General features: G+C 40.9%; 1 protein-coding gene across 2 annotated transcripts in view; it reads left to right on the forward strand.

Annotated features, from left to right (window-relative positions):
• Window positions 1-5,013: 5,013 nt before the first annotated feature.
• PLOD2 (procollagen-lysine,2-oxoglutarate 5-dioxygenase 2) overlaps window positions 5,014-16,716 on the forward strand; it is a 56,160-nt gene continuing 44,457 nt past the window's right edge. The window contains exon 1 of one of the 2 annotated variants that reach the window (XM_067301841.1): window positions 5,014-5,425. In XM_067301841.1, coding sequence (XP_067157942.1) covers window positions 5,320-5,425 — 106 coding nt within the window. In that variant the 5' untranslated portion in view covers window positions 5,014-5,319. The remainder of the gene's footprint in view (window positions 5,426-16,716) is intronic. The other variant, XM_067301840.1, reaches the window with a different exon arrangement.

Raw genomic sequence — 16,716 nt, forward strand, 5'->3', positions numbered from 1 at the left:
CTCATGTGAAATTTTGAATTATAAATTGAACACTTGTATATCAAGAACTGTATTTTCCTTTTAATATTTACACAAGGTACATAAGTTAACTAAGAAAGCAGGTGTGACTTACTAACTTAAAGATGCTTTACTATCTAACTGCAAAGATAAACTTGTATTAGATTGTAACTTTTCTGTAATAAACTAGATCAATGACATAACCACACGATGCCAAAAAAACTTCCATTTAGTTCTGTACTTTGTATGCATTTGTGCCAGACAGTAAAATCACAGGGCTATGGAATTACCTTTATAACATAAAAAGAGGAAAAAAATTATGAATTAAACCAGAAAAATGTTTAAGCTAGAATAGCTAGAATAGTACAGGAGAAAAAATGAATTTGTCATTCATAACAAATGACTAATGACTGCTGCCATTGAAAATACATGAGGAATGACTTTTGCCCAGACAAAATGGACCTCCTGATTGTTACATGTCAAATTTGCTATCTGTTAGAAGACTCTTTATGCTCTTTAGTGGTGTGTGAGACTTAGGAGCATTTGCCATCATGATTTTTTTCTATTCTTGGACTACTGCTGGCGGTGAACTGTTGACACTTTGTTCTGTCCCAGATTTTACACAGATTCATGCTGCTGTTTTTCTTCTTTTTATTTTATTATTGTGTAATGGACAATTTCAGTGTTGCAAGATTAGGGAAGGAAGTCCGTGTGGCTAACATTACCCCATTTCAGCATGTGTGGAAAATGTATTCTTGTGGGGCTCCAGAATAAAGGAAGAGATTTTTGATGCCTAGACTTACAAGGTCTTATGTTCTTTCTTAAAGAGAGCAAGGTGAAAAGAAATTGGAGCATACGAAAAAGGCCTCTTAGAAGAAGATGCAAGTGACCTCTAGTCTGTCATGTTTGTTCTACCTGTTAGTTTTGACAGTTTCTCTGCAGAAAAGGTTTTGAAGATGCATCAAGAGTGGGGGCAGGCTGGCTAGAGAATTGTTTTGGAAAGAAAGGCTGTACAGAAGCTTCTTCGGGGAGGGACAGTATTGCTACCTGAAATGCTAGAGAAATCTTTTTCTCTTCTGCCCAAGTGTTGCCCTATGTTTGATTTGGTTTCCAACATATGATAACTTTGGTTATTATTTTCATATGATGAAAGTCATGCGTAGAAGGCAAGTGACCAAGAGAGTTGCTGTTCCTTTTTAAGTACTACATAAAAGATTCACCAGCTTTGGCTTTGATTTCTCACACCTTTCCCCTTTCCACTCCATTAGCTGTAATATACATATGACTCCTCTTTAAAAATCTCTAAAGCATCAAATGAAACTCTGCCTACTGCTGAATTACATGGACCACACAAGAGGCTCCCTGATGTCCCAACTGCAATTTGGTCCGTATAAAGCACAACTTGGTAGTTCACAAGGGCTGGCTCCTATGACCAGACCTACCTCCTTTTGGCTGTGATGACAGGCTCGCAAGAGCTAATGAACTGCCACGAACTAGGTCTGTTTCCATTCCAACTACACACGTTCCAATTTGCGCCAACTACGTATATATTTTGACATAAAAATTGTTGGTGGTCTGGGGAAGAAGGAAGTTGCCAGTCTCATGCTGATCTCATACAGAAAATTAGGAAAGAGATAGGGAAAAGGAGGAAGGGATAGGCAAATAAGGACAGTTATTGAGTTACTGAGACTGTAAAAGAAATATCCAGACATCTGAGGAAAAAAGGCAGTGAAGAAATGAAGATTACTAACAATTCAGGTTCTCTCCTATAGTATTTTGTCCAAATATCTGGCAGCTGAATCCTAGATATTATTGCAGATCCATTGAAAATGCACTGGGTCTGAAAAAAATATTAGCTTGGCAACTGACTGTGAGGTTATAGAAAATGACTTCCTGAAGAGAGGACTCCTTGCAGGTGCTCCCTTTCTGCTCTTGCTCACTACTGCTGGAGCTGAGGGACATGAAAGTCCCTTGGGCTCCCATGCTCAGAGCACCACAACTAATAATAATGAACTGGCACTCTCCCTTTCTCCATGCTGACTTAGCCAAACTGTTTCATTTGTGATGAAGAAATTCCCTTGTTGCAGAGGAAAAGGAAGGACTTGTTCTTTATGAAAAAAGTTTGATAAGGTCAAATGTCAAAGGGGAAAACAGTGACAATGGTAAGAATTAGTGAGACTTTTTTTTCATGGGACCTTTGTAGAAATTGTTTCCAGTGTTAACTTGCATAATACATTAAAACCAGGGTATGTTATTCCGGTGTGAGGATAAGTTTCTACTGGTTTCTTCAGAGATTTAACTATAGTTAACTACAGCACAGTTTTATAGTAATGCAGTACTGAAGCAGCTTGCAATAGCATCAGGAAAGCTGAAGACCCTGCTAACCACCAGGCCATTCAGTCCTTGAAGCTGGTATTTCTGGAGAGAAGTAACATTTCTAAACCAAGTGTCAGTGTAGGCAGGGCCTGATAAAGCTCTTTGGCGTTCCATAAGACTGGTGGAGCTCAGTTCCGAAATTTTGCAAGAATTTTCCCTTCTATCAGACAGTGTCCTAGTGAATCCTCTAGGGATATGAGATCTCTTGGCCACATCTATCGCTTTGAATGCAGTGCTTTGGATAGCTTTCATTCCTGTTTTCTCTCTGGGGGAAAAGCTTGTATTTTCTAGGAACAGTCTAAAATGAAACTAGCTTAGAAGAGACTAAGGAAAATGATAAGAAAATAAAAAAGTTTCTAGTCAAATTCTGAGTAATGAACTTGCAGTTACAGGTACAAGCTATGTTTATTTTTATCACAGTTCTCTCTCTCAGCCCATTTTGCTCAAACATTAGAAATCTATCTTTGCTAGTTGTCTCCTCTTCTTTCATTGTTTCTTCTTTACATCCTTCTTTTGCTAATTCTTTACTTTCTTCACTGTCACTGTTTACATGTACTCTTTGATACCAAGATGCTTCTTAGGATTTCTCTGGGATGCTGCCTCCTCTTTGTGTCAGTTGGTTTCCATCTAACTGTTGTTTCGTGGCCTATGTATTAGTTTCGGGTGAAACTAGCTGCTGCTTCTGATAGAGATGAACTGCCAGTCACGTTCTCAAAGCCCCATGTATGCACGTGAGGCTCAAATGTTGATTTTTACCTTGGATTCTGGAGGGCTGCAGCTTCATTTGCTTCCTGTCCTGCTGCCTGCTGGTCACACCTTTTTCCCTTCAGACTTTACTGAAGAAATCTGTCATTTCTTTCATGATGATGGTATGAAGTGTGTTCAATGTTTCTTGAGAGTTAATGCCATCCTGATGCATTCTTATTTTTCAGCTTCTTAATTACACATTCTTTATATCTCTAGGTACAAGTGCTGTAGTTTGGGACCTGCAGGGAGGCTGGATCTGTCTAGGACCTCTTTCAAAATACTTGCTTATCTGCTTTTCTACCTTATAACTGTAGCTGTAACATCTTTGCTTTTCATAGGCCCAATTTCTTATTTGAATTTTGTACTTGTTTTTTTTTAAAGTTAAGATTCAAATCCTTGTGATATCATCCTAGTCATGACATTGTTCACTTTCAGTTTATGCAGTCTTAAGTTATTTATCAGCAGTAGCACTGATTCTTGGAAGGGTGAGCAGAGGCTGTTTATGGATGTGAGCATAAATGATCATACTGTCTGCATTCAAAAGGTATTTGTTCTCTGGTGAATCCCTGCAGGCCTGACAGAAGTGGCAGGAGAAAGTAGGTCATGAGTAATTGCCCAAAAACTAGAGGGTCTTTTCTGTTTCTCCTAATGTCGGCAAGTGCAGCTTCACCACTGCATTAGTTCACTTTCACTATTTCACAATTTCCGCTTTCATGGGCCTTCTCCATTCTAGGAGCCCCGTGGGACCTAGGATATATAGTCTTTTTCTTTGGTTTACTGTACCTCTGTCCCTGCTGTGCATGCTGGCTGGTCCACAAGGAATGAACTTTTCCAATTAACTGCAGAAAGGATCCGGGCATGTAACGTGCGGTGCAGTTTCTACAGCTCCAGACAAAAGCATCCAGTTCTTATGGCTGCATTATTCAAGGTCAGATGTTCCCTTCTTCTCTCTTTTTTTCTCTGTGTCTCCAAAAAGCACATCTGTTAGACCCATAGAGCCATTAAAGATAAAAAATGAGGTGCCTAGATGACATTTATACAAGGGGCTCTCAAGCACATGAATCCTGCTTTCAGCACTAATTTTTGTTTTGGATTATGCCCTTGGTCCTCAAATAAATTTTTCAAGGTAAAAACTCACAGATTTCCATAGGCTGCCATCTATTTTTTAATAATTTTACATGAATTGCTAACATTTAAGCTATTGTTTATAGTGTTTTTTTTCAATTACACCTTGTATCACAACAGGAAAAAAAGGGGAAGGTGGGGAAGTACATTTCCTGCATCTCCATCATGCTTGTCTGCAGTTATTTGGTGATTTGACTTTTACTGAGTGTTTCTTCAATGAAAAATGTGTAACAGCTTTGTGTGTTAAGATTAGGCAGGCGAACTGTGTTTTCATTATGAAAATCTGAACGCTAAAGCAATGGAATGATTGACGGTTCTGTAATTCACCAAAAGATGGGATGTGCAGCGTCGCCACGGCCGCCAATAACGCTATCGCCATACGGGACATGTTTCGGTTGCTTTTGTTGGCTCCCATGGCGATGGCTTCAGTGGCTCGCAATCTGCAGAGCGCAATTAAGTTTTTGGGAGGATGTCTATCAGGGCTCGCCAAGGAGGCAAATTAAACCCCTGCCAAAGTGTTACAGGAGGCAGCGAGTGGAGCCCCTGACGTGGCCAGCACTGCCAGGACCACGGGCGCTTCCCAGGCGAGCGCCGCTGGCTCTGGCCCGCGGGTCGCTGGAGCGGGGGGACCCCGCCGGGGTGCGCAGCGCCGCGCACACGGGGCGGGGCGGGGCGGGGCCTGGCCGCCCGCCCCATCCTATCCCTATCCCTATCCCCATCCCATTCCATCCCCATCCCATCGCTCCCTCCCCCGGCGGCGGCGCGTGCAGCCGGGCGCGGCGGCAACAAGCGGCTCTTGTTCGGCCGCCGGCGCTGCCGGGCCGCCGCGTCCTCCCCCCGCCCGTATAAAAGGCGGCGCGGCGCGGCGGGGGGCGCCCTCGCCTCCTGCCTCTCGCGGAGGAGGAGCCGGCCCGCAGCGCCGCACCACACCGCGCCGCCGGCGGCTGGGCTCCTTCTTCTTCCCCCTTTTTTCTCCTCCCGTTTATTCTTTCTTGTTCTTTTTCTCCCCCCCCCCCCCACTCTGCAGGGAGGCTGGCGGCGCGGGGAGCGGCGGGCGGCCGGCGGGTGCGGAAGATGGCGGGGAGCAGCGCCCGGCCCCCGCGCCTGCTGCTGCTGCTGGCGCTGGCGGCGGCGGCGGCGGAGCGGAGCCCCGGGGCTGGCCCCGGTCCCGGCCCTGCAGGTGAGGCGCGGCGCGGCGCGGCGGTGCGCGGGGGTGCGCGGGGGCGGGCGGCGGCGGCGGGGATGCTCCGGCGGGGGCCCGCGGCCCCTCTGTGCCGCCGCCGGCGAGAGAAGAGCGGCCGCTGTCCGCGCTCCGCGGACACTGCCTCTTTCCCTCTTTTTTTTGTCATTTCCCCTTCCCCACCCCGCGCTTCAAAATGTCTCCTCCGGCTCTGAAGCAGGGTTTGGGGGTGCGGGAAAGGAGTGAGGGAGGTTTTGCGGAAAAGGGGGCGCTCCCACGGGTGTTTCTCGTGGGACTGCTGCCCGGGCAGAGCTCCTCAGGTTGCTGTCTAGAGGAAGCAGTTGGCTGGAACTATTTTAACTCACCGGAGTGAGTCACGCAGAAATACATGCACAATCCTATTAAAAAAAAAAAAAGTATAGATTCCCCAGTGGAAACTGAGCGTCCCTGCCTTTTTCCCTTTCTCTCTCTCTCTCTCTTTTTTATTTATTCCTTTCCCCTATGATAAGGTGCTGATAGACATATTTTTCCAAGGCTGGGAGAAAGCATACCGTCATTCACTTCTTCCTTCGGCTTTAGCAACTTCTAACCGAATTTGCTACTTCTTGTGAAAGTGAGCTGGAGACTTCAGTACTTGCTTACTGCCTTTTGTAGGCACTTTAGCTTCAGGGAACCAGAAGATGGAAATTTTATCTTCAGCATGTAAAATAAAGGAATGTATACAGGAAATTCTCTCAGAGAGAGGTGTCCAAACGCATGCATGTCAAATTATATGCCAAAACATATTTCTTGCTGTAATGTTCCTTTAAGAATATATTTCTGATTTCTACTCTAGAAATTTCTATTTCTAGATATTGTAGATATCTGTTCTCTATCAGATGTAGATATCTGTAGATAGATATTTCTAGATATTGTATCTCACTAGATTATTACTACGTGAAATGGTAATAAAATGGTTTTAGTACTTGGCTTGTATACTCAAGAGTGTAATCAAGTTTTTTATTTAATATCTAGCTACATTTTCTCTTAGTGGGCAGAAGGAAACTTCTGAGAAACAGGTTTTGCCAACAAGTTCTAATTTTGATGGCAAGTTTGAGGCCATGCTTGATAACTAATGTAAAAAAAAAAAAAAAGGTGTCACCAGACTCAGTGAACTGCTTGTTCTCCAGTTTTCTTAACAGAGAGCTGTTTTTAACCATTATAAGGTTTTCTTTCAACGTTGACCTGTGCACTGTTTTTTGCAGTCCGTCAGGGGCGAGTGAGGGAGCGTTACAGTTTCAGCCATTACTGCCCTTCAGAGGTCTAGCCTACTGCAGCATGTTCGGAGTAAAATGTTGAGCTGCTGTTTTTGTAGCCAGGGCAGTGCGATTGTAAGGCACTGCTGTTTTGGCAGTTGTGATTGCAGTTACTGCAAACACAGTTATATTTTCTATAAATTATCTATTCACGTAATGTAGTTTTTAACTTAAGTATTTCAAATGTGGGCTCTCAAGCTGATATAAGCTAATAGCTAACGTAGCAAAGATTTACTTTTTAATTTTATATCAGCTGCATTACTTTGAAATCCTGCTAGTGGTCGAAGGTGTGAAAAGCAAACCGCTTAATTCAGAGCGGTAGATACAGCGCTGTGTGATCTCGCAAATCAACAATAGGGACTGCTATGCCTGTAAAGTAATTTATAAAGTAATAAATGTTATATTATGCAAATTACATTATTAGAAAGTATTAATATATTTAATACAGTCACACAGAAAATCCTGATTCTTTTTAGTTTAAAAACTGGTAGTCTGTACTGAATCACAGCAGACTGCTGACTTAAACTGCGCCCTGAGTAGTTTCTCGACCCCAGACATCGCTTGCTGTGTTACTTGTTTTTAATTCCAGTTTTAACCCTTTGTGTCATCCTTGACTCTGTTTTATTGCTTGAAGAGGGACAAACTTTAGTGTGCCTCCATTTTAGAAATCTGGAATTTAATTTTTAGGCTATTGATACTTTGTACAACTTTGTGCAAAAGGCAGCCTCTGGAGATGCTACTTGCCTGTCTCATTTTAAAGTGGTTGACCGGTGTTGCTTACTTCAGACACAAGCTGTAACAAGAGTGTCCAAAACTGACTGCCAAGCTCTATCTTTCTTTATTTTTTAATAAGACTTCGTTGCTTTGCTCAAAAAAGCTTAGAAAAGTTATGACAAGAAAGATGTTTGAGAAAATTGGGCAGTAGCTGTTTCTGAAGGAATGAGCAGTCAGTGCGGCTGGCGCAAGCTTTGTTTGCAGAAATCTCTCCTTATACCCCTTTGTCTCCGCTTAACATTTAAAACAATAACAGAAAGGAATACTATTAAATTCTGAAAACTTTTTAAAAGAACTGTTTGGTCCTCAGACTCCTGTGTGGTGAAGAAACAACAGTTTCAGTGTTAAAACAGCAGCATTAAAATATTTCTGCTCTGCCATGCTTGCTAAATACCTATTTCTCTCCATAACACAGCGCAGAATGCGATGAGAGAGGGCGGAAGAGAAATCTGTCATCCTTCTAGAAACAAACACCGTTCTTGGCAACGGGCACAAGCGATATTCCCACTTTATTAATCGGCTATTTGTGGAGGAAGTTTCTTTGAGTTCTTTGAAGCTGTTTTGCAAAGCGAGCGGCAGGTTTGCGGCTTGGCGGTGCCTGGTTGCGTTGCCGCAGGGCTGTGGGCTGTAGCCGCTGGGAGTTCGCGGGCGTTGAGCAGGGCCCCGAGGCTCCTCGCCGCCCATGTGCGTTCCCAAAGCGCGCGTGGTGCATGGGCTGCTGGTGGGAAGGGTTTTTTCGATGGAGAGGGTTTATTAGGAAAGCGTTCCCCGTTTCCGGAGGCTCTGGGAACTTACGGGGTGACTTACAAGGTCTCTTGCAGCCAGAGCACGAGGGCAGAATACAGGAGCTTTCTCTGCGGTTTGGGCCAGGAAGAATTGTTTCTTCCATCCTGGTATTCTCTCAGGGTAAATCTTGTTCAAATGCTGGTTTGAATTTGCTTCAAATATTAGTAACTTATTGGTTTAGCACCACAAGGATTTACTTGAAGATACAGGACATACTATTGCAATTTCTGTGGACTTTTTTGGGCCTAGTCAAAACGATCGATGTGCCTGACAGTGAGCAATTTACAGTCTTTTCACTTTGCGGCACCTGTGGTATGTGTACAAGGGAATTTGGTCATTTAAACCTCTCGACCATCTCTTTACTAAGTGTGGAAAGTCTCAGCCCATGTGATGGAGGAGAGGCCCCAAGCACAGCCCTCCAGGATTCCTTCCATCTCTCCTCCTGATTTTTCTTCATCCTTTGCTCCTCTACCGGTACCACTTTTGTTCCAGCTTATCACCACACAATCTAAAATTACACCAAAAAACTATGATACGGCATCGGAAACATCAGCGCTGCCGGCACTGCAGCAGATGAGGAGGAGACAGAGGCAGGCAAAGGCGCTACAACGCCCCTAGCCCCCGAGGAGGCTGGTGCCTTTTTACTCTGGGCACTTCTGAGGGCTCCAGGGCAGCCCCGTCACCCCCTTTTCAGTGGCGAGGTGTGGAGGCAGAGACAGAACGCGTGACTTAGCCAGCACCATACACGGCAGGCAATTGAATCTGGGCTACCTGTGTCCCAGAGGGGCACCTTCATCCTGAACACCCAGGAAATACGTATTAATTTGTGTGGCATCATGTGCACCGCTTCAAATGTATAATGACCGCTCGCCTAGATCCAGTAGGTTCCAGCTTGTAGATGGCGAATAGCAAATGAAACAGTGGGTAGTGCTGTGTGTGTTGGACTTTAGCTGAAAATAAGTGGACGTGGCTATCAGGGTGCAAAGCAGCAGTTGCTCTTCCATCATGTGTTTTCACCTTGAAAATACTGTTGTCCTTGAAGTCTTTCCCCGAGTTGGTAATTTGAGTTCTTTGTAGTTCCTAATACAGAGGCTGCATGATGCCAGTCTGGGTTGGAAAATAAAAGTTGTTTTAGACGATTTTTTTTGGCCAGACTTTGCTTTAGTGGAAAGGTGGTGGAAAAAATTAGACTGTGGAGTTAGACCACAGTGGTGGATGTGATGGATGCTTCTATTTGCAGTACTGCAGATAGTATCTGCGGTATTTCAGTGCACTGAAATGTTGTCTGTAAAATACATTTCTACTTAAAACAGGAAAAAGAGTGCAGGTGTGAGGTTTATCATCAAGATTTGATTCTGTAAATTACTGTGGAAAGGTACAGTGGAATGATCTCCATATTGTCTGAGCCGGGGAGGTTTTGTGTGAAAGACTTTCCTGCCCAGGATCTAAACTGACAGTTTTCAGTTACAGTTTACCAGAAACAGTTAACAGATTTCTCAGTTGTCCCTTGCATTAATTACATAGTTCTGGAGAGTCATGATTTATGTCTAGAAGTTCTTGTATTTTTCCTTCACTTTTGCTTATTTAAGCAAAAAGTGACTCAGGCTCTTAATAGGGAACCATTAAGTTTTCCCATTGAGTAGCATTATTGCAGTGCATAAACAAATTGTCTCCATTTGTGTAGAACTGCTAGTCTCTTTTAAAATATCAATTACTTTACATGCTGCTCAAGTGAACTTGCTTCCCGTGAAGGGTAGACATGGTCACAATAAGGACATCTCTGTTTTTATTTAAAATGTCAGGTTTTTATAGTTCTTGAGGAACCAGTTGCAAGGAGGAGAGTAAGTTGAAAGTGAAAAATAATTTTTGTGCCTTCTTAATTTAAACCGTGAGTGTAGTTCCCTCCAGCACAAAGCAAAACTTGACCAAACAGATCAGTAGTAGGAATGTGTCTCAGTGTATAGGAATGTATAGGAATGTCATAGTTATGTTGAATAAAGAACACTTAATCATCAAGGAACACATGCTTGTAAGCATAGTTTTACACCACAAGTAGCTTTAGGTGCTTTAATAGAATTCAGTTGCCAAATACGGATTATACTGGTTAGGAAGAAACTAAACATGTAAAATGGCTGGTTCATCACAGACTTTTCTTTTTGCCAGGAGCTATAATTCCTTTTACAATTTGTAGGAGGGAGGAAAAAAAACAAACAAACCACAAGTCCACTAAAGAAACAGAGTAAGTCTTTTTTTGGGGGGGGTTTCAGAATAGACTGGCTTTTTCATGTTCAATGTGTGTGTTTGTCTTTTTTTTTTTTTTAATATGTTGTAATTATATTTGTTCCAACTCAACAGTGTGAGTGCAGAAACTTAGGTACCCACTAATTATTGGAATATTTAGATTAATGACAAAATATACAGTTAACATATTTGATTGTTTCATTCCATTTCTATTCAAACCAAAATTAAAGATACTGTGGATTACTGTATAATTTCTTTTAAGACATGGCTATTTTTTTGCTGGAGTACAAAGTAATTACAGGCCAACTTCCTTAATAGATTAAGGCTAAGTAGTGGAACTCTGCCTTGGCTTTTGAAACATCACATTAGAATTTATAGGATGACTTTGAAGAAAACCATTTTATTTTACAGGTTGATCCACTACCTCTTAGGGGTTATCATTTGAAAGTGTCTTAAGGCTTCTCCATGTAAAAGATACAGATCTACTGATCCACTGTGGATTTTCTTAGAGAACAGATATGGGATATGAAAAAAATGTCATTTTTTGATGTCAGTGCTGATTCCCCAAATGTAACTGTAAATATTGTTTTTGAAGCTGGCATATATAATATTTATAGTTAAAACAAGAATTTGAGCACTGAGAAGTATGCAAACAGAAACTGTAAGAATAGGCACAGAAAAATGCTAAACAAACAAGAAAAGATTGCTGTTTAAGTGCCATTCTTTTGAGAGTTAATTCTTTACCCATGGGTCTAACTATTAATGTAATGAATCAGCCCATTAGAGATGCTCACTGAAACCCACTGTGCAGAAAGCAATCAATATCTGATAGAATTGCTTTTGCAGCTTTTTGACTTTTTTGCAAAAAAATAAAAATCAGATCGATTAACTTTTTATTTTGTAGCTAGCATCAAACTTTACTACAATAAAGAGTTTCTTAGGCTATACTCACAAGCAGTTTAATAGTTCTGTTTTATATCATTGTAAAATAATTGTTCATACCTTAGTGTGAGATCACAATCAGGGCCATAAACTTTTTAACTGAAGTACCTGAGTTGCTGGCCCAGGATTTTATTTGGTGTTAAAATTGTCTTGGAATATACATCATACATTACATACATCACGGTATTTTGTGTCAGAAGTAGAATAGGATAAATTTTTTGTCGGTGCTATTTCATGATTTGAAGGACTGACTTGCTAGAGGCAAATACCTTTCTCTAGCCAGTGTGGAGCTTTAAGCCATTCATTCACAGAGAAGAAAGGGTTCTTTGAAAAGTGCGTTTCTGTCCTCCTAGGGTTGCCTGATCTGTGTTTCTGTTCAACTAGTTAAACAGTCAAAAACAGATTTCAGAGATCAGAGAATTTTAGGTGTCCAGTATCTGGGAACAGAGCCAGATGGTGAAACCGTAGGGCACCTTTTTTTTTCGAAATAACTGATTAATCTGGATGGTAGCATCTTCTGATGACATGAACTGTCATGAAGATATGAAGGGAAATTACGTGTCTTCAGGACAGCTCCAATTCCAGCTCTGATTTCTCCTTTCTTGAGTAAAGACATTATGTCAGATCTTAACAGCTCAGTTTCATTGATAGATTAGCAATATGAAAACAGGCTTTAGGAATGTTTGGTATTGTGTGTGACCGCTTTTGTTTAAACAGCTGGGTTTGCTAAGTAGTAGCTTGAGAAGCAGCATGCTCTTCTCTAGATAGGTATTTATGAGAGGCGCAGAGGGCAAGACTACTAAAACACAGAAGCTGAGTAAACTTTCTCACTTAGACAGCTGATGTTAATTGTGTCCCGCTCTCTGAAGCAGAGCCACGATGACAGTTTATAGCAGGGCCATCCAGTCGGGGCATCTGAGCAAGACCCAGCCTGTGCAATGACTCCATCCACTCCCACTCTCAAACAGATTTTTGCGGTTTAGTTGCTATCTGGGCATTAATAAACTGCTGCAACCCAATCTGGTCCCTGCTTGTCAGGAAGTTAGACAGCTCTTGTTGGAGAAGTTGCTTCACGCGTTGCAATGATGTCATTTACAAACATTTAATTTTATTTTTTTTCTTGTCTAGGAGCTAAGGAATGTGTCTTATCTTTACTTTGCTATCTAATTACTGGTTCAGTAAACAGGGTCTCCTCCAAGTCCATTGCAGCTGATGGAAAAATCTCTCGGAGACTACTGCTGCTTGTATCTGGTTTTGCTCAGCTATCAAAATGAGGAAATCTTTCATTCGAGTGAATGCTGGTCTGATCATCAGCCAGCGTTGCACTTGTGACTAACGCTGTTGATTGATGAGTGCACATACAGGTCTTAATGAGCTGTTGTTGACTGTACATTCAATACCACTAAACTAAAAAAGCTCAGACAGATTCAACTTTAAAATATTTTCTAAAGAACAGTCATGTATTGATATTATGAGTAATTGCTAATCTTTATGTCTAAAAGTGTGTGTATACGTGCACACGCACAGAGAAAGTAATCACTCAGATAAAGTCTGTTTTACAATTTCTTTTGTGGTGTAGCTGTTTATCAGATCTTGCATCAAGAGAAAGGACAAAAAAAGGCTATGAAGACAGGCACGAATACTTGAGAATAGATAAGGATACCTGGTGATGATCCAGTTTCTGTTTGTATGTTTTCTGGCTCAGTGGGTGATACACTTGGTTGCTCTCTTGCTTACTACTGATTCAGATGCTCTATTTCAGTACAGCTGCAGGACACCAAATTATTATTATTTTTTAAACTGGATACATTCAACAGTTTATTATTTCTCTGTAAACATTTTAGATGCAGTAACTACATGACATCAGAAATGACATTATTAAAAAGCAAAAAGTAGGTGGGAACACAGTATGCTTTTCATTTGTGTCAGTACATGTGAAAGAGGGACGTGCCTGCTAGCATCCCTGTGGGCTGCTAATTAAAAGGAGAGAGAGTTTCTTTGCATGAGAAATCTTTACTGTTTTCATAACAGACTTCAGATTCTAAATGCACAGTTGTTGAAACACTGTTCACCTCTTCATAAATGGAATCATACTGTGGAGGACTTTTCAGAATAATAAAACTTGAAAGTTAATGGTGTAATTACTTTTTTTAGGTCTTAGAGAACACTCAGTTTGGATTCAGTTAACAGAAAAATTAACAAAATTATACTTCTAGTATCCTGTTTGGGGGGAATGTATTAGCAAGTGCTAATCTCGTACAAGTTCTGTGTTACGAGAAAACTCAGAGCAACACTTGTTTAACATAAACATGCATTTCTGCTAATCCAGTTCCTTTAAAAAGCAGGAGTAGAGAGAGTACCCTATGACAGGCAACATTTATTGTTATTGAGGAAGTTGCAATGGTGCTAGCTATTCTGAAGGATCTGAACCTGGAAAATTATACATTCCATATGTCTTTTTGTATACAGCTTCTGAAAGATTTCTACCTTTACTAGTCCTGTTCTGTGGCTAGGAATGGTGTTGGGAGTCTTGTCACCAGTATCTACTGCTCTGTCATTTCAGCAAGGTCTCCAAAACTACCTGAAGAAAAGCAGGTAGGGGTATCCATGGACACCCCTGCATTTGGGTGATCCCTGATAATCATACATTTCAGTTGTGATCATAAACTGCCAGGGCAGCTTGCAGCAGTTTAAAAGCAGCAGTAATTCTTTTTCTCTGCAAACTGAACCATTTTGAGGATCAGCTGGTAGCAGAGGTGGTGCCTGCGCACCTTCTTTACCTCAGGAATAACTGTGCTTATACCATCAAAAAGGTAGACGTCTGTTATTACTTTGCTTTAGTTTAATTTAATACGTCTCCTTTAAAGTGCAGAAGGTACAAGTCTGTTAACAGTTCGAAAAGAAGAATCTGGTACTTTTTTGGAAATTAAATAAATATTTAGGTTGTGGTTTGTATTTTGCAGTAAGGCATTTTGTATTGAAGCACACTGATTAATGAGAAGTTTGTAATATAAGGGGAAACAGACTGATCTACTCTTTCAGAATATAGCCCTTAAGATTAATTAGAAGCATTGGCTCTAACAAATCCATCTCTCTCATGAATAAATATGTATTGGTGCAGGAAATAGTCAATATGCTCTATGTGTTTGGACAACCCATGACCTTTTTCTTAACTTGCTATCTGTTAATTCTAATTTCATCTTTTATTTTAACTCTTATCACTTTCCTTATCTTTAATGAGGTTCTTTCGAGCATATTTCATCTCTCCTCCATGGATATTTTTTAACAGCAGTCCAACCATAGTGTTAAGTTGCAGAGGATCCAATCTTAAAGGGTATTCATGGCTATTGTTAATGGATGTTGAAACCATTCTGTATCTCTTGGAAGCAGTCGAGGGATTGGTAGAGGCATGCTGCAAAATGTTCCCTGTGGAACACAAGTCATCTTTATAAAATAAAAATCAAAATTAAAAAAAAAATCAGAGCGTCTCAATATGAAGTAGTATTCTCTGAGTAAGTCATTTTTCTCCCTGTTGGAGAGTGACGCACATTTCTTTCCTGAGACATAAGACTATGCTTGCTATTTCTGCACATCCTCATGTTTTTCAAGAATCCTTTGGGGGGAAGGAACCACCTGGCTGTGATATGGTTCTATTCTTTTGCCCCTTTATGCCAAAAAATTTTACTTGATCAGAAATTCTTGTTGACTTGCTACGTTCTTTGACCATACACACATCGTATAAACTGACGCTGTGTAGCTCTGTATGTTTAAAGTTCATATTTATCCCAGTGTATACTTACGATCTTCTATGTCTGTTGCTGAATTTTACGCTAAGTATATGTACATAGATATCTTATAATCATGGTTGTATTGCATATGATGGATTTCTCCTATTTGCAACTGTTTGACTTCTTTTCACAGTATGGATTTTCAAAAGTTTTATTAGATTTAGAATCTTAACTTTGGGCTATAACTCTTATTTATTGGAAAAAACTTTCATTTCCTTTTGAGAAGTCTAATACTTTCCTGAGTGATAAGTAAAATGCAAGCTCATGTTATGCTAGGAATCTGGATTTTGAAAGTGATCTTTGACATTTCAACTTTTCAACTGGGTTAGCAGTTCTTGGAATTTTGCATGTAATGTCTGAGTCAGTATAAATGGGGAAAGGAAGCTGCTTTTAACAGCATAGGTGACCCTGTCGGTATCTATATAACTTCAATATGACTTAGAAACCTATGGAAGAATTGCTTTTAATAAAGTCATGGAAACTGCATGAGAAGAGAATTGATTGTCTCTTGAAACAATGACACCATACAATACTGTGTAGGCCAAGGATCCTTTTCAGTTTTTTTTGAATGCTTTTGTGCTATTGTGGGCTTCAACCCAGGCCTTCACTTTAAAAATTCTTGTATAGCTTTGGAATTAATTGGGAACTCAGACTGGTATATATCATATAGTTTTATGGAGGAAACGGAGGAACTGAAATCTAAAAATAAGATATTTTCCAAAAAGCTTTAAATCAGCCATTTGTTTGTATTTCAGTTAATTTTGCCTTGTTCAGAAGATATCATAGAGTATTTTACATTTTCCAGGATATCTTCCAGAAATGTAATTCATCTGTTAGAGAAATTACATGAAGTTCGTTGTGTAGTTACAGTCTATTATTAGTTACTGTGTAGAGTTTTATTCCTCCAATCTTTACCAGTCTTATGAAGTTCTGAGAAATTCTGGATCTTGAATCCCAGTTGTGGCTCATGCCTTCACACGCTGCCAGCTGCTCTGGGTACATTTGAATGGCTCTGGCCACTGCTGTCCTCTTTTGCTGACTCAAACTTGTTGTAGTAAATACGCTTATCAGGGCAACGATAGTAAAATTGCATGTGCTGTAAACAGGGCTGGTGACATGCTGGAGAGCATTCACCAGGATATGATTCTGGTGTGCAAGCATCTGTGTTGAAAGCGTAGCACAGGACTTCCCATTCCTTTTCTAGGCACAGAAATGTTCCCCTTTTATGGGCACAGGGTGGATGGGAAGACTGAGCAAATTGCTAATTATCTATTCATTTTTTTTCTCTAATTCAGGTTACTGTAGAAGTCTCAGAACACGGATTTTGTAGCTTACTACATACTTTAGGAGAGGTGCACAAAGAACTAAAATAGAATTTGTTGAGAAAAATTCCTCAGTTTTGGCTACTGGTTGCCTTCTGGTTCCAGTCTCTGTGGGAACTGAAAGTGGATGGGAAAGCTGCAGG

This window comes from Apteryx mantelli, chromosome 9, assembly GCF_036417845.1.
Source record: "Apteryx mantelli isolate bAptMan1 chromosome 9, bAptMan1.hap1, whole genome shotgun sequence".
Classification (NCBI taxonomy): Eukaryota; Metazoa; Chordata; class Aves; order Apterygiformes; family Apterygidae; genus Apteryx; species Apteryx mantelli.